This window comes from Nannospalax galili, unplaced genomic scaffold (genome assembly GCF_000622305.1).
Source record: "Nannospalax galili isolate Female #2095 unplaced genomic scaffold, S.galili_v1.0 scaffold443, whole genome shotgun sequence".
Classification (NCBI taxonomy): domain Eukaryota; kingdom Metazoa; phylum Chordata; class Mammalia; order Rodentia; family Spalacidae; genus Nannospalax; species Nannospalax galili.
In genome coordinates, this window is record NW_008352479.1 from 2,385,973 (window position 1) to 2,406,950 (window position 20,978).

Genomic DNA, 20,978 nt, shown 5'->3' on the forward strand with positions numbered 1-20,978 from the left:
ACCTGTTCCCTTTAGCTATAATTAGCCGTATGACCCCTGCAGTATTTCAGTGGTCACAACTTGGCCTGGGATAACCCTTTAACTTGCCTGTGTCCACACTCTCTTCCATCCCGGACCTTTGGGAGTGGTCTTTGCTTCTGCAGAGCCTGAGGTTGCAGATCCATCCTGGCTTCTCTTTGCTCTAGGCTATGGAATCAGCAGCTCTGCAAGACGTCCTGGTGACCCCAGCCCCAACACAGGTACTGAAGTGCCAGTGCAGAGGGGCATCCTTTCTAGGCCTCACCCATGACAAAGCTAGCCAGTGTTTCTTTTTAACATCAAGAAGTCACATTGAGGGGCTAGGGAAGTACTTCTGAGGTAAAGCACTTGCTGCTCAAGCACAAGGACTCAAGTTTTGATCTTCAGACCCCATGTAAGATGCCAGGCAAGTGTGACAGCCTATCTATAATCCCAGTGCTTGGGAGGCAGAGACTGGGGGATCTCTGGAGCAAGCTGGACAGCAAGACTAACCCAATCATGAACTCTGAGAGAGCCTGCCTCAACATATAAGGTGGAAAGCTCTTGAGGAAGAGACCCTATGTCATGCTCTGGCCTCCACATGCAGTTGCACACACGTGCATGGACACATACATGCACATACGTGTTAACATGCATACATACACCGTACACACATATACATTCAACAAAGAAGTAGCACTGAGACAGGGATGGTGAGACACACCTGTAATCCAAGCTACTTGGGAGGAGAAGGCAGCCCGGGCTGCATAGTGAGTTCAAAGCCAACCTTGGCACCTTACTGAGGCTCTGTCTCAAAAATAAAAGTATAGAGCTGGGTGGGCATGGTGGCACACACCTTTAATCCCAGAACTTGGGAGGCAGAGACAGACAGATCTCTACAAGATCAAGGCCAACCTGGTTATATAGTAAGTTCCAGGCAAACTTGGACTACAGGGGGACCCTATCTCAAAAAGGCGTGTGTGTGTGTGTGTACACATACATATATATACATACATACATACACACATACACACAAACATATTAAAAGGCCCCAGATGTCACTCAGTGGTAGAGCTCTTGCCAAACACACACACACACACACACACACACACACACACACACAAAATCTCATTGATATTTTGAATGTAATCTTAATTCTGCATAATTTGTTATTCTTTTATCTTAATTTTAATTTTTTTGTGTGAGACACGTAGCTCTTGCTATGTAGCTGTGGCTGGCCTGGAATTCACTATGTAGACCAGGCTGGCCTTGAACTTGCAGTAATCCTCCTACCTCTGGTTTTTATTTGATGATGAATTAAACTTGAATTTGCTTTCTCCATGGATACTAACTTGAGTTTCTATTGTGAAGCCCTCTTCTTTCCTTTTCTTTTAAATTTCATTTGCAAATCATCCCTGGGTGTTCTCTGGGTCACTGATGGAGGAAGCAGGCAGGCTTGTTTATAACAGATGCTTTTGGCACTTGCTATGTGATCCTGTATACCATATGAATCCCTTTGCCTAGTCTGCACAGTGGGAGGGTAGGTAAGTAGTTCTCTGGGGTCTATCAGGGGTCTGAGGGTGAAGTGTGTTAGAAACTTCCAGTGCACAGTGTACAGATAGCATTTCCTAAGGGGTGTGGTTGAAGATGTGGGTGACTGAGGTGACTGACAGTGAGTCTCCCTTGAGGCTGTGCTTGGGGGGAAACTTTTCTTCCTGACTCTACAACATGGACCATATTGGGGGAGAGTAGGGTTATGTTTGGGGGAGCATTGCAAGGCCATAGGAGGGTCGTGGGGACAGTTGGTATAGATCTGGATGTAGATGTCCACTGTGAGACTTCCTGAAGCCTATACAATGCCCCACTTTATCATTGAGCTCCACCTGCTTGTTTTTCATGTGGGTCTTGGGGATCCAAACTCTAGTCCTCACAGCTGGCCTGGATTTACTATGGAAACCAGGCTGGACTTGAACTCACAGAGCTCCACCTGCCTCTGCCTCTGCCTCCCAAGTGCTTGGATTAAAGGCATTCACCACCATGCCCGGCCCCCAGTTTCTTAAAAATTAAAATGACTCTGTGCAGTTTTTGGACTTGATGGCACACTGTTCAGCAGTGTTCATTGCCCCTAGCCAGCCTGTCACTTCTGCTGTACTCATGACTGTGGACTCCATGCTTCTCCGTATGTGTTGGGAACACTTATAAATGGTGCTTCTACCTCATTTCCCTAATTATAGTTAGGGATTCATACCCTCTTTTTAATTGCTCATGATGGCTCATTTCCTTTTTATAAAGTTAGCACAATGAAGATGTTCTTAACTAACATCTTTTACAAACCCACCTTGTCCTGAACCCATGCTAAGCACAGTGAGATGCATTTGTCAATCAAAGCCCTTAGGCACATCCATCAATCAAAGTCCTGTCCTGTTTCTGTAGCAGGTACTAGAATTGCCCCATTTAGCAGGTTTAACTGATGTGTCTAGCAAGGTCAGAGACACTGATCAAGGTGCCAAAGCAAGCCTCCATCTGACTCCAAAAGCAAGCTCTTAACTATGAAATAACACTGCTGTCTGTCCACCCATTAGTTTTTATTTGTTTGTATGTATGATGGAGCATAGATAAAACATTAAAGATTCATAGCACTATAAGGCACATGTACTAAGCCTTTATTGAAAGGCCTCAGGGCTTCATTGGAGAGTTGTGAGATTCTCTAAGATAGAGTTTTATTTTCTTCCTCCTTTAGTACCTGTCTGTCTATCTATCTATCTATCTATCTATCTATCTATCTAATCTATCAGTCAATCAACAATCATCTATTTATTTATTTTGTGTATGCAGGTGTGTTCACTTGTGCATGTATGTGATCATGTCACATGGAACTCACCATTTCAGCCGTACTAGCTGTCCAGTGAGCATCAGGAATCCTCCTGTCTCCCCTTTACCAGTGCTGGGTTCCAAGCTCATACTACCACTTCCCAGGTTGTTTTAACATGGGTTCTGGGGTGCTGAACTCAGGTCCTTGTGCTTGCACAGCAGCACTGTACCCACTTTATCCCCACTTGATCCTTGATTAAATCTTCCTCCCTTTTCCAGATTATGTAGCAGCTTCTCCAGCTGACATAAGGGATTGAATCTGTTGACTTTCGGGGAGTCTATTAATGGTTGATATATTTATGAAGCCTTTCATCGTCTTTAAAAAATGTGTGTGTGTATGTGTGTGTGTGTGTGTATGTGTGTGTGTATGTGTGTGTGTGATTGCGTCTGTGTGTGAATGCAGTTCCCTGTGGAGGCCAGAAGAGGGTGTCAGATTCCCTGAAGCTGGAGTTACAGGCAGTTGTGAGCCACCCAATATGGATGCTAGGAACTGAACTTGAGTCCACTGGAAGAGCAGGAAGAGCTCCTAGCCAGCCATACCTGTCATCATTTTAGAAGTACCTTATGGAACTTTGAATAAGCAGTCCTTGGGAAACCAAGGCACACAGCCTGTGGCTACTTGTGTTAGGAACAGCATCTGAGAAGGTGCCTGGGATTTGGGGGAGAGACGAGATGGACCAAAGGTAGAGAAGAGATATGCTAGATATCATGGTGGTTATAGGGGAATTGAAATCACTCTGCTGATTTTACTTTTTTAATTTTTTAAAATATTTTATTACTGTTATTTTATGCATATGAGTGTGTTGCCTGCATGTATGTGAGTGTACCTGTGTTGTAAAATGCTGTGGAGGTTAGACGAGGGCTTTGGATTCCCTTGGAACTGGAGTTAAAGATGGTTCGTAGCTGCCATGTGGGTGCTGGGAATCAAACCCGGGTCCTCTGCAAGAACAGTCAGTGTTCTTAACCACTGAGCCATCTCTCCTGCCCCCCATTCTGCTGATTTTAAATACTCAGACAGTCTAGAAAACTTATGTGTATTCGAGAGCCAGGGTCAGGGAAGCAGATTAAAGTGTGAGGCATGTGGTGGGATCAGTTCTCCGATCTGCCCAGAGAGAATTTGGAGGTGGGTTGGCATGCCTTGAAAGGAAGAAGGGATGTGAGAGGGGTACCCTGGCTCCAGGGCATAGTGACAGCTAGGGGACAGCATGGGCAAAGGTGGTGCAGGGCCCTTGTCCCTCACATGTTTTGAAAATCTGTTAATTTGAGATAATTTGTCACAATTGTGAGGGGTCCCTGTGTGCCACACGAGGATGGTTTACTTACCTGCTGTGGTTAGAGTTCCTAACTTAACTCCCCCTTTTTCCTTGTGGGCCTGGAGGAGGCTCTGCTAAGTGACAGTGCTAATGGGGTAGCATCCTGCAGCCCACAGATGACAGGACCTGTTCTCACTGTGTAAAGGCTGGGCCACCTGGGTACAGTCAGACACTTAGCAAGTGGGAGGATCTGAGTGTAGTATCCTGTCCCAGTGTGCAAGCAGTGTCTGCTGAAGGGAACCTCACATGGCCCTAAGAGGAGGACAGAATACTCAAGAGCAGTGAAAAGCTTCTGGAACACAGGCAGGGATAGGAAGCCCATTTGTTTCATGGACCTTACAAGACCGCACCACAGACTCCTCAGCTTCCAGTGATGTAGGATGGCTGAGAGAAATGTGTGCAAAGAATGGCTTTGGGCTAAGACTCTGTATGTAAGGTGTGTGCCTCATTTTCCTCTTACTTTCTGATGTCCATACACACATATATGCATACCATTATAAATTTGTATAGTCTATATAATATGTAACCATATATATCCCTCTGTCTGCAGGCTCTGTGTCTGTAGATTTACCTCACTATGGGGTGACAATAACCCCTCCCTAAATTGTGTCTGCACTGAACACATGCAGACTTACAATCTTCTTGATAATCTCTACACAATACAATATCACAACTAGACTAATTCCTTTGTATTAGGTATTACTGGTACCCTGGAGTGATTTCAGGTATTCGAGACAATGTGCATAGCTTACATGCAAATGCTATACTGTTTAATGTGAGACCCGATCACCAAGGATGTTGGCATCCATAGGGTCCTGGAACCAATCACCAGTGATACCAAAAGTTGACGGTACACACATGACACAGTGACCTTGACAGATACTTCCAGTGCTTGGCCAGTAGGCCAAAGTCATTTGGTTCAACCAGACAGTTTTGTATCCAGGGGACATTTGGGGATATCTGGAAGTATTTTTAGAAGGATTTATTTAGTCATTTTACTTTATGTGTATGTGTGTACGGTGCCCACAGTGGCCAGAGAAGGGCATTGGATCCCTGGAACTGGAGTTACAGGCAGTTGTGAGCCACTCCTTGTGGGTGCTGGGACTAGAATTCAGGTCCTTTGCAAGAGCAGCAAATGCTTTTAACTGCAGAATTATCTCTCCATCCTCTCTGGAGATGTTTTTGATGGTCACATTTGGGGGTCAAAGGATGGAGCTGCTGGTATCTAGTTGGTGAGGGCTAGGGTGCTGTGCAAAATCCCAGAATGCCATGGACAGTCTCTGATTTTAATAAAAAGAATCATCTAACTCTGAATGTTAAGAAAAATCTGCTTCAGGGGTGGAGTTTAGTCATTAAGTCTAAAATAATCTCTCATTATCCAGCATTTAATTTTTATAATGAAATGTTTTAAGCATGCTGCTTTGTACTACTCAGTGCCCACTGTATTTTTATGGAAATACACTGCATGTGCTTTTGTAAGAAGTCTCAAAACCCATCTCTTCCCCAGAGGCAGCCACCACCTGCGGGTGGCTGTTCCTTCCTTGTGCATATTTTTGCACTTTGATCACACACCTAAGCATCCAAACAACAGTATATTCCATTACACGGGCTCTCTGATGGCATCCCCCTCTATTTGTACGTTACGTGCTATCTTTTCCAGAAGTTTAAACCAAGACAAGACCATATATAATACTGGATCTAAGTGGGCGTTTTTATTTTCTAAATTATTTGCATTTCCTTTGAGTAGTGATTGTAAAAGTTTTAAAATCACTTAAAAAATTTTTAAGATGGTCTGTTACAGATTTTTAAATGAGGTTGGGGAAAGAAAAACAGAAGCAATCCTTTGCAAAATTTAAAAGGTGGCAGTTTTCAGATGTAGAAAATACTTTCTGAAGTGACCCAAGCTTGGGCACACACATCTCCCACTTGCAGTGGGTGTCGGTGGCTCCAAGTGCTGCCAGCATCCTTCCCTTCTCCCTGCCCAGCTGCCAGCATCCTTGGAAGACATTTCCTCCATTTCTGCATCATTTTTTCAGTGCCGACCCGTTTCTATGGCAACAGTTAGATTGAAAGACGGGCGGTGAGCAGGAGGCGAGGCTTGAGGGAGTCAGAGGGTGGTGGTGTGTGTCCCTGACGTCACCCTCGGGGCTTCTGGATAGGATGATTCTGGCTACTCCCATTCAGGACTGCTGTCCAGTGTCGCTTCATCAGCAGGGCTTTCAGGGTCTCTCCACCGCTCTGCAAACCACCTCCCTTCCCTCTGCCTCAGCTCCCCCCTCCCCCGCTCCGTAGAATTTTCTTTTGCACTGCCCCCTCTTCCATCCTGGCTCCAGACTGTCATTAAGAATGCACAGCCTAATTCCACGGTGTTTGCGGGTGCTCTTCTGCTGGGTGTTCTGGAAGGGCTGGGAGGCATGGAAGTGTTTCACTTGACGTCCATGGCTCCCTGAAGTCCGTTCCTCTGCGAGAATACTGACTATGCAGAAATTCATCGAAGCGGATTATTATGAACTAGACTGGTATTATGAAGAATGCTCAGACGGTAATTAAGGCCCCTGGGAGAGAGCATAGTGATGAGCAGGGCCATTGTGTCTCTGGAGATGGGGGGGGGTCCTGAATGCTCTCTGGGGAGGTAGGGGGCACCGGAATTGGCATCACCCGCAGGCAGGCACAGCAGGCATGGCTCTGGCAGTCTGGAAGGCATGGTGGGGGGATGGCAGGTGGGCAGGGCTCTTGACAGTGGGTGACTCTTGTGGTGTGCATAGTCATTTGTTTAGAATGGGGAGATGGCTTTTGGTGTGCTGGGAGCTAGCCTTGCAAACATGGGACTTCTATCAGATTGAATTCTTTGGGTCGTGTGTGTGTGTGTGTGTGTGTGTGTGTGTGTGTGTGTGTGTGTGTATGTGAGTGAGTGAAAATCTGTTCCTGGTTCTCTGTACTGGTGGCAGGCTTAGGGAATTAGAGGCTGGAAGCAAGTGTGTATTCAGGAGGCCAGCAGCAGGCCTGGAAGAACCTGCCCTTTGGAGCCCAGACCTTGGGCCTGGGGCATAAAGGAGGCAGAAGCAGCTTGCCAAGTAGCAGAGGCAGCTTCCCAGGTAGCAGGCACTCAAATGAATTGTGTTAGCTGGATTCTGCAGAGATTGGGCTGAGGAGGTGATGGCAGGGGTAGAGAGAGGATGGCCCTTGTGGGACTGTCTAGGTTTGTACAGAGGGCGTGGTCCATTCCAGAGGAGGCAACTTGGTGGCTGAGGTGTGTGGTTGGACATGTGTCAGGAGGTTTTAAGCATGTCTGAGAAGTATTCTGAGAGGGGTTTCCAGGGAGGGTCTTGTTGGAAGGCAATAGTGTGTATTGTAAGGTTCCTCTGCTGGTTTTAGTCTCTCTTTGAAAATGACCCTTAAATCGCAAGCATTTACCAAAAAAGGATGCAATTAATATGTAAGCTCTGGAGGTTTGTTCCCCAGTGGTGAAAGCCTCCCAGCCCCCATGACAAACCCACTAATAGGTAAGATAAGTGCTTTTTAATTGAATCAGAAGTTTCAGATTGCTCCAAGCATGACTACGTTTGATGATCCTGCGTGATGTAACCGGCTGGGAGCTGGCCTAGTTAGTACACTAAAGAGCTGCATAATTATCTGCTGTCCATAGATACTTACCTGGCTGTGGGCTGCAACAGAGGCCAAGAGGCTGTCTCGGGCATGCTTTTAAAAGGTACGGAGAAACTTCACCCTGTCCCTCAGTAGTGCATGAAGCCTGGCATGTGGATCTATGTGGACTCTTGAACATCCCGAGTGATGAGGAGAATAGGAAGCTCCCAGGGTCTTGAATCAAGCTACTATCCTGTCGCCACCTGGCAAAAGGCAACAATAAGAGTGCTGCTTTTCTGGAAGCCATCACTGACCCCTTCTGATTTCATTGGTCATTTATGGGTCTCTGGATGCTCCATAACTTTTTAAAGCAGTGATTAAATCCATCCTCAGTGTCCCATTGGATTAGAGAGCTTTGGTTTCAGCAGCGTGCCTGTCACAGGGCCTGTGGATGAGTTGGGCGTGGCCCTGGCTCCTATAGATGCTGTCCAAAAAGTCGGGGAGGAGGGTTTCTCAGTGTCTGGACCCAGTAGTATTCTGCCCAGTTTTCTACATAATACAGTAAAGGCAGCTGCTGGGTGCTGATCTGGATGGACACAGGAGGCCTGATCTTCTCTGTGTCCACCAGGGTTTTCTTACCGCAGGTTCTCAAAAGAATCTTTTGGCCCCAGGCATACTGATCAGGTCCTTTCCTAGAGCAAAGGAAATGAAGAGGAGGTGGCTCATCCGCCCAAGGATTAATCAATATTGATTGCCAGTTGATTACCATTGCTGTCTCAGTTTGTGGAGAACAGGATCTTTGACCTTTAATCTTGTCCCCACTGTAAGGTGAAGGAGAGAAAATTGTGAGACAGAATTTACTGGGACACCTGGCATGTTCTTAATCCTATTTAAAGATAGGTAGTAAAACAGGGTGAAAGGGCCTGTGACCCAAAAAATCACTTATTTAGGAAACCCACAAAGGAGGGATTTCATGCATATGCTTTTTGGTTGTTTGCCATTTCTTTTTAAGAGTACCTTATTATTATTATTATTATTATTATTATTATTATTATTATTATTATTATTGCATGTGTGTGGGCACACATGCCACAGTGCCCTTGTGGAGGTCAGAGGGTGATTTTGTGGAGTTGGTTCTCTCTTTCTACCATTATGTAGGTTCTAGGGATTGAACTCAGGTCTCTAGATTTGAGCAGCAAGCCCCTTTACCCATGGAACCATCTCTCCAGCCCCACTTCTAGCTACTTGGGTTCCTTTTCTGGCTTCAGGCAGGTTAGATAGAAATAGCATTTGGCCTGCTTATCTTTTAAATAGCAAATCATTAGACACTTGCTTTATCTGTCCTATCATTTGACCTTTGAATCAATACTGAGAGAAACTTCCAAGGAACTTTACTTAATGATAGCAAAAGGTGAGTCAAATGTTTCTAAAAAGATGTGAAGTCATCATTTATGAATAACAGAGTTCCTGACTTGGATGTAATGAGCAAAGTTATCCCTGAAGAAGCACTGGGTAGATATGGGAATATGCATCACAGGGCACTTGGGACCCAGTTCTACAAGTTGGCCTTAGGAGACAGCTGTATTCCTCTAATCCTTCAGGTCCAGGAGAGCTTCACCTGTGTTGAGTTACCATGTCTAGCCCCTGCATTGGTTTTATTTTTATTCTGTGTGTGTGAGTGTTATGCCTGTGTGTATGTAGGTGCACCCATGCTGTGCAGTGCCCATGGAAGACTGAAGAGGGTGTCGGATCCCCTGAAACTGGAATTATGGATGGTTGTTAGCTGCCACGTGGATGTTGGGATTTTCACCCAGGTCTTCTGCAAGAGCAGCCAGTGCTCTTAACCACTGAGCCATCCCTTCCCCCTCTCCTTCATTGATTTTAGATGTGTTGGTCTTCCTTGAATCTCTTCTTCTCACCAGTGTACTAAGATACCAAATGGTATAACAAGGGGCTCAGGGCAGGGGCTTGTAATAAGAATTGGAGAATGCCAATTGCTCAGTATCTTTTGAGTAATTTTGTATTCTGGGAAGTGGCCAGGCATCCACAAAGCACACACAGAAGTAGCCTTTGTAAAATCCACCCACATGTACCATTACAGTCTAAACTCGGGTCAAATGGTATTGGCTTCTTACCCTGGGTATGGTCATGTGGTGTGGGCAGCTCTTGGAACCTCTGTAAGCCTCTGCACAGCCAAAGGCTCCAACTGGAAAATGAGACTCTCCACCCTGACCAGACACCTGGGAAGAATGGCCAGAGTGGACCCTGCAGTGTAAGCAGGGAAGAGCCAGACCTGGGCTTCATTTGCTTTTTCTCAGAAATAATGCTGGTTGTTAAGGTATTTTTAAAATTACATTTATTATTTTGTGTGTACACCTTTGTACCATGGCACTCAGGCAGAAGTCACAGGACAAGTTGCAGGTGTCAGTTCTCTCCTTCCATCATGTGGAAAGAAAAGGTCTTGGAATAAAACTCAGGCTTGGCAGCAAGCACCTTTACCCACTAAGCCATCTTGCCAGTCTAAGGTTTTTGTTTTCTTTTTAAGAAGTGAATGGCTTTTGAGATAAGGTGTGGTTGCCGTGAGCACCTGTTCCCTGTGGCAGTGTCTGTTGCTAGTAGATTAGTTCTCTACATGCTCCCATACCCTCTGTTTATAGCTTGTAGGTTTGAGCATAGGGCATGAGGTGCCCTCATCCATAGTGACTTTGCAGAAGTTGTTCTTAGGACTTGCTCCTTCATCATGACTTAGAATAGACAAGGGTAGTCATATGTTATTTGCTTCTCCTAGATGGAGGTGGCTGACTCCAGTGAAGTTTTGTTAGAAGTTTTTTTCCTATTTTGAGACAGAGTCTTGTATAGCCCAGACTGGCTGAAAAATTGCTTTACAGTCAAGAAGACCTTGAGCTTTTTAAAAAGAGTTTATTTTTATTTTATGTGTATGAGTATTTTACATGCATGCATGTAGGTGCACCTGTACATGTAACAATACCCACAGAGGCCAGAAGAAAGGTTAGAGTCCCTAGAGTTGGAGTTATGATGATTGTTAGCTGTCATGTGGGTGCTGGGAACTGAACCCGAAACCTTTGCAAGAGCAGCCAGTGCTTTTAACTATTAAGCCATCTCTCCAGCCCCTACCTTGAACTGCTGATCTTCCTGCCTCCACCTCCCGAATGCTGGGATTACAGGTGTACACCACCACACCCAGTTTGTGCAGTGCTAGCAAAGGAGGCCAGAGCTTCATGCATGCTAGACAAGCACTCTAGTGATCTAGCTACATCCACAGCCCCTAGCCCTGGGTGTTTGAGATGATTGTCCCACACTTCATTTCCCCAAAGGGTCTCGTAGGACAAGCACACTGACATGCTTTGCCTTGTGTTCATTTTTTGATGTGCCTGTGGGGCAGATGTTGACTGTCACTTTTCTATGCAGAACTCTCTCTTGAATGGACATTCAGATCATTAGTAAAGGAATTAAATGTACATAGATGCATAATTGTTTTAGACAAGTGTAACCTACCACTAACCTTAGTAGAGATAGCTTCCTCAGATGTAGGAACTGGGCATGAGGAAATTGCCAGAGGCCAAAGCTTAAACTCAGAACCCAAGATTTTCAGGCTTTTATGGCTGTCTTTATTTGTTTAAATGGCATTAGTGAGGTCTTTGGGGAAATGACCCTCCATAATGGGCCAGCCTTGCTCTGTAGGAGCAGATGACATCCTGACACCAAAGCATAGCAGATGAGCCAGGTAAAGAGAAGAGAAAGGACGCTAACATGATAGAAATGGATGAGTGACTGGCTGGGAGAGGGAAAGGTCTTGCCAGCCTTAGAAAGCCATGATAATGGCAGGAGACATGAAATGAGAAACTTCCCCCTTTGCTGTCTTTCCTAATAATTGGGTAAGGTAAGAATCATCAAAACTAGTAGCTGCAAAGTATGTCACCAGACACTTTTTAATTACAGAGGGAACATAGGGGCTCCATGGTGGAGAAGCATTTGGCAGACATCCTCAGGCCAAGTGCAGGCAGGTACCTTTTAGCAAGATGCCTCAGAGAAACTAACAGAACTTCTGTATCAGTTCTGTCCTAAGCAACCAGCCCATTCTAAGAAAATGTCATTGAAATGAGTATTTTGTTGAGTCTGTAACTACCTTTGAGCATTATGAATATTTGACTGTTACTTATTTCAGTCCATGAATATGGAATGTGATATCTTTCATTAAAAATGATCTCAATTTTTTATATTTTATTATTTTTATTTTATGTGTATGCGTGTATTACCTGCATGTATGTGAGTGCACCTGTGTCATGGAATGGCCGCGGATGTCAGAAGAGGGCTTCAGATTCCCCTGGAACTGGAGTTAAGGATGGTTTCGTAGCCACCATGTGGGTGCTGGGAATTTTACCCAGGTCCTCTGCAAGAGCAGTCAGTGCTCTTGACCACTGAGCCATCTCTCCAGCCCCTGATCTCAATATTAAAAAAAAAAAAATCCACTGTGAAGTTCTGGTGGAGGAGTATCATATTCATGTCAGCATTCCTGAAAGTGTTCTGTGTGTATAAATATTTTTATAATTGAAAATTTGGGAACATTTTTTTGTTTTGGTTTTTGAGACAGGGTTTACTCAAGCCCAGGCTAGCCTGGAACTCACTATGTAGCCAAGTATGACTTTGAATTTGAGGTGTTCTGCATGCTTCACTCTCCTGAGTGGTGGCATTACAGACAAGAGTTACCATAGTCAGTGTGGGGAGATTTTTAAAAATGCCATGTCCTAAATGTTTATATTACTTGCATGTGTGTGTGTGTGTGTGCTTGCATGTGTGTGTGTGTACTTGCAGAGAGAGAGAGAGAGAGAGAGAGAAAGAGAGAGAGAGAATAGACGGACGGACAGATGGCTGACTTGGACATCGTTGCTAAGAATAGTCTCATTTTTAGTTAAAAGATGAATATAAACAACTCAATGAGTAAAATCACTTAGGTTTTTTTTTTTTCTGAATGTGTAAAACAAGCCTTTGTTGTCATTTATCTGGTGAGCAGAGTCCTACTCATGCAATAGTCAATAGATACTTGCTAAATGAGTCGGACGGACAGATGGCTGACTTGGACATCGTTGCTAAGAATAGTCTCATTTTTAGTTAAAAGATGAATATAAACAACTCAATGAGTAAAATCACTTAGGTTTTTTTTTTTTCTGAATGTGTAAAACAAGCCTTTGTTGTCATTTATCTGGTGAGCAGAGTCCTACTCATGCAATAGTCAATAGATACTTGCTAAATGAGTCACACTCCAGGTGGGGAGGCTACCCTTCTCTTCCTCCCTCCCTTTTTCCCACAAGTCATAGTAACCAGTTCTGTCATCCTGAAGTCCTGATACCCATGCTTCCTATCTTTTGAATTTAATTAAGAGTTATTTGATAATGTTTATTGAGGTTAAACAGCTAATTTTTTTTTACAGAGAGAGAGAGAGAGAGAGAGAGAGAGAGAGAGAGAGAGAGAGAGAGAGGGGATCTGTATAACCTAGGCTGGTGTTGAACTTAGAAATCCTCCTGCCTTAGCCTCCCAGGTGCTAGCATTACAAGTAAGTGCTACCAGCCTAGTTTTTTTTTTTTTTTTCCCTTTTGGGACAGGGTCTCCCTGTAGTCCCAGCTGGCCTGGAACTTGCTATGTAGATCAGGCTAGCCTCAATCTCACCGAGATTCACCTGCCTCTGCCTCCCAAGTGCTGGGATTAAAGACATAAGCCACCACACTTGACTTTCTGAGTATGTTTTAAAAAGCATTGTGTTTAAAGCTTGTGCATGTAAATAAAAAAAAAAGCTCTGATTTTGAAATTCTGCCTTTGAATTTCTGCTATATTATCTCTTTTAAACAGCATATCTTTAATATGCTACAATGGAGTAATCATTTTTTTCTTCTTTCATTTATTTCTTTTTATGGGGCTTTTGGGTCCTCTAACATTCCCCCCTCTGAAGAGGTAACCCTAAAATCTTCTAAGGATTAGATACAAGCTCCCAAATGCTTTTGACATTTTTGGCCTTTGGAATAGTGTATGCTGCTAACAGGCCCAAGGACATTTTGACTTTTAGCCAAGAAACTGGCTACTTTTCTTTGGGGTCTTTTTACTCTAACTGCCTAGCCAATTCCTACCTCCTATTCTTATCACACCATCCTCTGAAGGGGTTACCCAAATTGCCAATAGGGAATAGGGACACAGACTGCTCTGGCTTCTTCCGTGCTGAACAGGGACACAGGCAATTGGAGAGTTACCCCTTCAGTGGGTCTATCTAAAAGACTCCCAAATTGCATAACTCTTATCTATAAGGGGAAAAGAAAGTCCTTGAATCGTGAATAGGAGATGTGAAGGAGAAGAAAAGGCAAGAGTAATTAGCATTACAAGTTCTAGACAGGGAACTAGAAAAAAGTCAGAACAGGGCAATTTTCAAATGTTCATATGAGAGTCCATTGGAATTTCTCGACAAGGGCTTCCAAAAGTAAGCCTCTATTGGGTTCTTCCTCATTTTCTTTCGTCTTCCAAGGCTGTATTCTACAGTGATGGATTCAGAATTTGCTTTCAGGTATTTTGATAGCTGTTGGAGTGGTTACATCAGTGTCAGTTCCCTCTCAAAGGCTTCTAAACAAGGGAGAAAACAAATTTATCTATCATTTTAGAACAATAGCTGGTTGTCTCCCTTAGCTACAGGTGGGCACTACAGTATTGAAGAACAAAATTTGAAGTCTTGTATCTGACTGAGCAGCACTTTCTGGTTAGGAACAAAATCATCAATGAGAAATAATTGTCTAATAACTTTTTATATAGACTTAAGCCTAATGTCTGGGAAGTGTATTACTTTGAACTGTTAAAGAAGTATACTAATCATTTTTAAGTTCTAAAATTGTAATGGGATGTAGCCTGTCCCTAGGTTTGAATTCTTAAATGAAATCTTTGTCCTGCCTTGGCTTCCTGGCGCTCAAATAGGATTGTATGTTAGTCTTTATGGAGGTTGCAATTCAATGTAGCAGACAATTTCAACTACCTAAAGCAGACTGCTCAGCCCCGCAGGCTCCAAGCTGAATGAGGGCCAATCCTTCACTTTGCACAGAGCCCTTTAGATGATCTTTCCACTGCTCAAATCTCCCCTCCTCATTACCTGGCGGAAGGGGACAGCCAGAGAGAGGTTCAACAGGTCAGCTGGCCTAGCTTTGAGGATCAGCGAGACCTGTCATGGTGTAGCTGGGAGATGGCTGAAGCCGGAGGGTTATAGAGTGAGCTGCAATCCTCTGAGGCCCACAGGGCCACCTCACAGGGATTCTGATGGAAGAGACTGCCGTGCCCACTGTGACAGGCAAGATCAAGCAGCACAGAGGAGCCTGTGTCAAGGTACGTAGGTAAACTGCTTTCTTTGGGCGGCATTGCAGGCTATGGAGTCTTCAGAGTTTTTCCTTGTCTTGTTCTAATAGTGAGAAAGATCTTTATGAAATTGTAGATGCAGATTGAAGGGAGTGTGGGATTTATAAAATGCAGAGTAATAAGGAAAAAACTGTAACATATTATTACCAAAGAAGGTCTGGACGGTTAAACTTAGCACAGGCAATTGTTCTAGCATTGTCTCCCCTTTTGCCAGAAGTCAGAAGATATCTGCCCTCCTCCCTATTTCCCACAATTCTCAGACCCTTGTCCCAAGCTTATTCCCTTCAGATTCCTAAGCACACCCACAGGAAGTCTCTCATTTGAGAGGTGTTGGGCAATACTTCACCAGGGCAACTCCTCCGCCAGCCCAGCACCTTCCTACAGACAGGTGTACCTGCGGAGGGTGTTTTCCCTGTGCAGTTGCTATGAAACTTGAGAGAGCTACCATTCCTGTTCCTCCCAAGGGGGAGAAAGACTAAGAGCTTGCCTAGCAGTACCGTACTTGCCTGGCTGGTTCCCCTCTGCATAGTAGGAACCTGGCTAGTCACTGCCATTCCAACAGGTGCTTTGCCCCACCCTGCTCCTCCTCCAGGCTCCTGCAAGGCAACTTGCCCTGTGTTCTCTGAGTGATGCTGGCTGGATGGCACTGTGCACTCCTGTCCACTCCTGGTGAGCCAGGGCATGTCTGCAGTCCTGGCTGGGGCCCAGAATGTGCCCCTTGGGCCTGGGCCCCGATGGCTCCTCCAGACAGGTGGCTAAGGATTCTCCAAAGGATAGTCCCTTAGGACAATGTTTCAGATTGGGGGTAACCTCAGCAATGTCCCTGAGAGATGTAGGAGGGGAAGAGGAATGCTTTGAATATGATTGCCAGGAGGAAGAGAAGACGACCACCCTTGAGCGGCATGACAGCCTGGACATCTTGGAAGAGGGTAAATTGTGCAGTTTGCTCCTGTTTGATCATTTTCCTGTTAGTGTCTGAGCAGGCTGGACTGGTCACTGATTTTTTTACCTTTAAAGTGAATTACTACTTAAAGGAACAGGTGTATGAATGGCTTGATGTCCATGTAGGACCTCCTTTATGGGAAAGCAGCACCAGGACTCTCTAAGAAGTCTCCACACCCCTTTCTAGCTTACCCCTGCCATCCCAGAAACCATAGCTCTGACCTCTAGGACTTGCCTTGGCTCTTCCCGATCCGTGTAAGCAGATGAAGCATTGTGTGTGGTTTTGTGTCCCACTTACGTTGCTTAGATCTCTGGGATTGACATTCCTCCTGGTTGTTAGAAGTGTCCATATCCCTCTGTTTTCCTTTGTGGCACTCCAGCATGGTTTTAAGTTTCAGTTGTTTTGTGACTGGATGAGCTTTGGTAAGTTGATGGGCTCAGGAGAACGAGTCATCCTTAAATAAAACATGTTTTCTAGCAGCAGAGTTTATTTGAAAATATGAATCGCTCATTTGAAATGGGGATTTTATTGTATTTTTTGGAGAGGGGCTCTTGTTGTATAGCCCAGGCTATCCTAGAGTTCTCCATCTTCCTGTCTTCACCCTCCTGAATACTGGAATTACTGGAGTGTCCCACCACACCCAGTTGGGTTTTATTTGTTTTTTAACTTAGAAATATTTCAGAGACATCTCAGGGCTGGCATGGAAACCACCTGGGAGCTCCAGGAGGGCTCTGGAAGCTTCTGGGAGGGGTGGGGGCGGGCTGAGTGTACTGGGTCCAAATATTAGCGCAAGTTAAAACTCTAGTCGGGCTTCTGGTCTTCACCCACAGGCCCAAGAAAGGGGATTTTGGAAGTGAGGCAGGTTGTTAAACAGTGACTACTCTGGTCCCTGTGAGCCTCTTGAGTGAAAGCTGTCAGATGCCTTTTCAGGGGCCTGCCTTAGAACACTGTGCTTTCATGTCTCTAGATGACTATTCTTTTCAAAATTATTTACAACCTCCCTATAGCTAAAGTACTCTTCTTTGGAGTTTATCATCTTGAAAATACTGTTAACACTTAACCTTCAGAATAGCTATACACACTTTATTGTAGAAAAGCAGGCGGTGGGGAAAGCCAGGAAAGAATAAGGCTCAGTTTTGAGGCCTGGAGCTTAGGGGGTGGGTATCCCATCAGGGTTCATGAAAGAGACAGTGGGAAGGAGTGGCAGGCTGACAGGATGGTGGGGGGAAGGAGTGACAGGCTGACAGGGATAGAAGAGTGACAGGTTGACAGGGATGTGGTGGGAGGGAAGGAATGACAGGCTGACAGAGATGGTGGGGGGAGAGTGACAGGCCCACAGGGATGGTGGGGGGTGACAGGCTGACAGGATGGTGGGGAGGAGTGATAGGCAGACAGGGATGGTAGGGTGAGGGAAGGGGTGACAGGCTGACAGAATGGTGGGAGGAAGGAATGACAGGCTGACAGAGATGGTGGGGAGGAGTGACAGGCCCACAGGGATGGTGGGGGGTGACAGGCTGACAGGATGGTAGGGGAAGAGTGACAGGCCCACAGGGATAGTAGGGGGTGACAGACTGACAGGATGGTGAGGGAAAGGAATGACAGGCTGACAGGATGGTGGGGAGGAGTGACAAGCAGACAGGGATGGTAGGGTGAGGGAAGGGGTGACAGGCTGACAGAATGGTAAAGTGAGGGGAGTGACAGACTGATAGAAAGGTAGGGTGGGAGAAGGAGTGACAGGCTGACAGGGGTGGTTGAGGGGAAGGAGTGACAGGTTAACTCTGATGGAGTAAGCAGTTGTTGACTTCTTAGGCATGATCAGAAGAAAGGCATGATCTATGCTTGTTGAACTAGGGTCAGCCCAGATTTCACAGGCTCTGCTTCCTGTCCTTTAAAGCCCTGCTGCTCTGGGGTAGTCTGTGCCTACCTTACCCAGGAACTGTTTAGAAATGCAGAATCCCAGGCACTGGCCAAGATCCAGTGAGCCAGAATCTGCATTTTTAACAAGACCCAAAGACATGTGCATCAAGGTATCATCTTCAAGTCTAGTGAGGTAATTTTTAAACCAGTCATGAATCGGTCATGTGATTCTAAATCAGAGGGCATGCAAGACTCTGGAGTTGTGTCATATATCCTCAGAGGAGAAAATAGGTGCATGGGATACACACACACAGGTCCTTTCTTCCTGCGTCTACACTGATATGTTTTAACTGATTCTGGTAACAGCAGGTGTTCATTGGATATGTGTTCTGTGTCAGGCATCATTTGAAGTACTATATAAGTACTCTTTAAAAAAGGGGATAGGGCTGGAGAGATGGCTCAGCAGTTAAGAACACTGACTGTTCTTGCAGGAGACTAGGGTTCGAATCCCAGCACCCACATGACAGCTAACAACTGTCCATAACTCCAGTTCCAGGGGATCAGACAGCCTCTTCTGTCCTCCACAAGCATTGCATGCCATAGGTGCACTTACCTGCATGCAGGCACTACACACATACACATAAAAATAATAAGTAAAATATTTTTTTAAAAGGGGGGAACTCTTGTTTTAAGCTGGGTGTAGTGGTACATACCTTTAATTCCAGCACTTGGGAGGCAGAGACAGGCTGATTGCTGTGAGTTCAAGGCCAGTCTAGTCTACAAAGTGAGTTCCAGGCCAGCTGGGGCTACAGAGAGACCCTGTCTCAAAAAGGGGAAAAAAAATTAGGTTTTCAAAAAGTAAGTGTGTGTATGTGTGTGTGTGTGTGTGTGTGTGTGTGTGTGTGTGTGTGTGTGTGTGTGTAGGGATGTGTCCATGAGTGCAGGTGCCAGCAGAGGCCAGAAGAGGGTATCAGATTCCCTGAAGCTAGAGTTAGAGGCAGTTGTGAGCTGCCTGATGTTGGTGCTGGGACCAAATTCAGGGCCTCTACAAAAGAAGGAAGCTCCCTTCACCACTAAACCATCTCTCCAGCCCTTATGTGAATTAAATCCTTTGTATTAAATCCTTAAAACAAACTTTGTGGGGTTAAGTACTATTATAATTTCCATTTTATAAGTTTATAGGAGGAAAGGGTAAACAACTTTCTCTAAGTCACATGGTGAATAAGCAGTCACCAGCTAAGTAGGATGGCTCTATGCTCTTACCGAGGTGCTAGCTAGCCATTTCTCCAGGTGGAGTTCCCAGCATCTCCCAGGAACATGTCAGAAATGAGCATTATTGGGCCTCACCCTAAACCTCCTGCTTGGAAACTTTGGGGTAGGGTCAGAAACCTGGGTGGTTCTATGTACAACATCGTGTGCTGGCCTAAGTCTCCAGAGACCAGTGCGGCTGCCTTGCTATGGAGTTCGGGATGGGAGGCTGCTGTGTTTGCCTTCTTATAGGCAGTCATAGTCACCTCCTCTTGTTTGTCCCCATCCAACATCCCCATTTTTCCAGTAGAATATTTCAGGCTGTCCATTAGATAAGGTGGTCAGACGTTCAGGACGGTAACCTCAAAAGTCAAACACTTTATTGCCAATGTGTTCTGTGCTTTGTAGAATACAACAAGCAGGCTTCTGAGGTTTGCTTGTAGCCTGAAGGAGCTCTCTGGTTCAGATCAGCAGGGTGTGGCTTTTTGGTCAGTTCTGCTGGGAACCTGTGGTGTGTTGCAGAGCGAGCTCTGAAGGACCCTGGTTTTCTCTGCATTAATCCTACCACCTGTCTTGTGTTTATGGGATGCTAGTCCATGTGTGCAGGGGAAGGAGTTCGTGAGTGGTGAGAGTGTGTGCAGGGAAGTGGCTCTGAAGGAGCCTGTCTACTATTAGCTCATCTAAAGAAGCACTTTTAGTTAAAGGCAGAATCACAGAATTAACACTTCTGAAGATTTCGTAGTTACAGATACCAGTGCATTAGTTCCTGGTCCGCTCCAAGTCTCCTGTGGATGTAAGGCACTTTCTGACCTTATCCATTTAATCTTTAAAACAAACATTGAAATAAATATTCCCATTTTGCAATTGAAATACATGAGGCTCAGCCAGGTTGGCCTTGTCCTAGAAGTCCCCCAACTGTAAACGCAGAGTGAGGGTCCTGCTCTGTGTTTACATCTGAGGGGACTATGCAACATCTACTTCCCCCTCCTAAAGTCCTGAAGACAAACCAAAGTTCTATTTCACCAGAGTTCTCCCAGGGGAACCAATGAGTTTATTTGGCTTACTTACAGACAGGAGCATGGGTGACCCCTGAAGCAGCCTCACCCAATGTTCTGCACCCAGTGTGGATGATCGCTCCTCCATGACTGCACAGATGGAGCCCCCTCCCCTAGTCCTTCTCAGCCTGTATCTTCTAGCTCCTTCTCAAGACCTTGAGGCCATGTGCACTTCAGGCAGCATTTCGTGCAACTGGTGGGAGAAGTGGCTGGATGCCCAAGTGAGGGTTCAGTGACCCTCCCCACTATTAACAATCTACCAGCCCAGCTGGGAAGATCTCTTGCAAGCAGGCATAGCTGAACTCAGGAAGATGGTGTATGTCTAGATCAGAGGATACTGCTGCATAATAGACAAGTCCAACTTAGCAGGGTCCTTGTGAGCCCTTCTGCCACACACCCAGCCACTTTGCTTGCTCTCCTAGTCCCCCGTCCTCTCCAGGTATGACATCAAGCAGGACTGAACTGTGTGAAGGAAATGGTCACACCCTCTCCATGTCTGAGCAGCAGCACTGGAATGAGGAAGACACAGGGAAAACAGAGCCTGTGGTTTGCTGAATGGGAGCCCCCCCTTGGCTTTCTCAAGGAAATGCCTGTAGAAGTCTGCCTCCTCTTCTCCTCTTACCTGGCCACTTCTCCAGGCCTGTCCTAGTTGCAAGATGAGTTACTAAACTTTAGGTAGGTGTCTCCCAGGATTGCTCAGAAGTCAGG

General features: G+C 45.5%; 1 protein-coding gene across 10 annotated transcripts in view; it reads left to right on the forward strand.

Annotated features, from left to right (window-relative positions):
* Trak1 (trafficking kinesin protein 1) overlaps positions 1-20,978 on the forward strand; it is a 129,908-nt gene that overhangs the window by 50,361 nt on the left and 58,569 nt on the right. For 2 of the 10 annotated variants that reach the window (XM_008849442.3, XM_029554302.1), the window contains exon 1: positions 6,518-6,723. The exons of 7 other annotated variants lie outside the window; for them this stretch is intronic. In XM_008849442.3, the coding sequence (XP_008847664.1) occupies positions 6,660-6,723 (64 nt within the window). In that variant the 5' untranslated portion in view covers positions 6,518-6,659. Of the gene's footprint in view, positions 1-6,393; positions 6,724-20,978 lie in introns of those variants that run through there. One more of the 10 variants, XM_029554299.1, reaches the window with a different exon arrangement.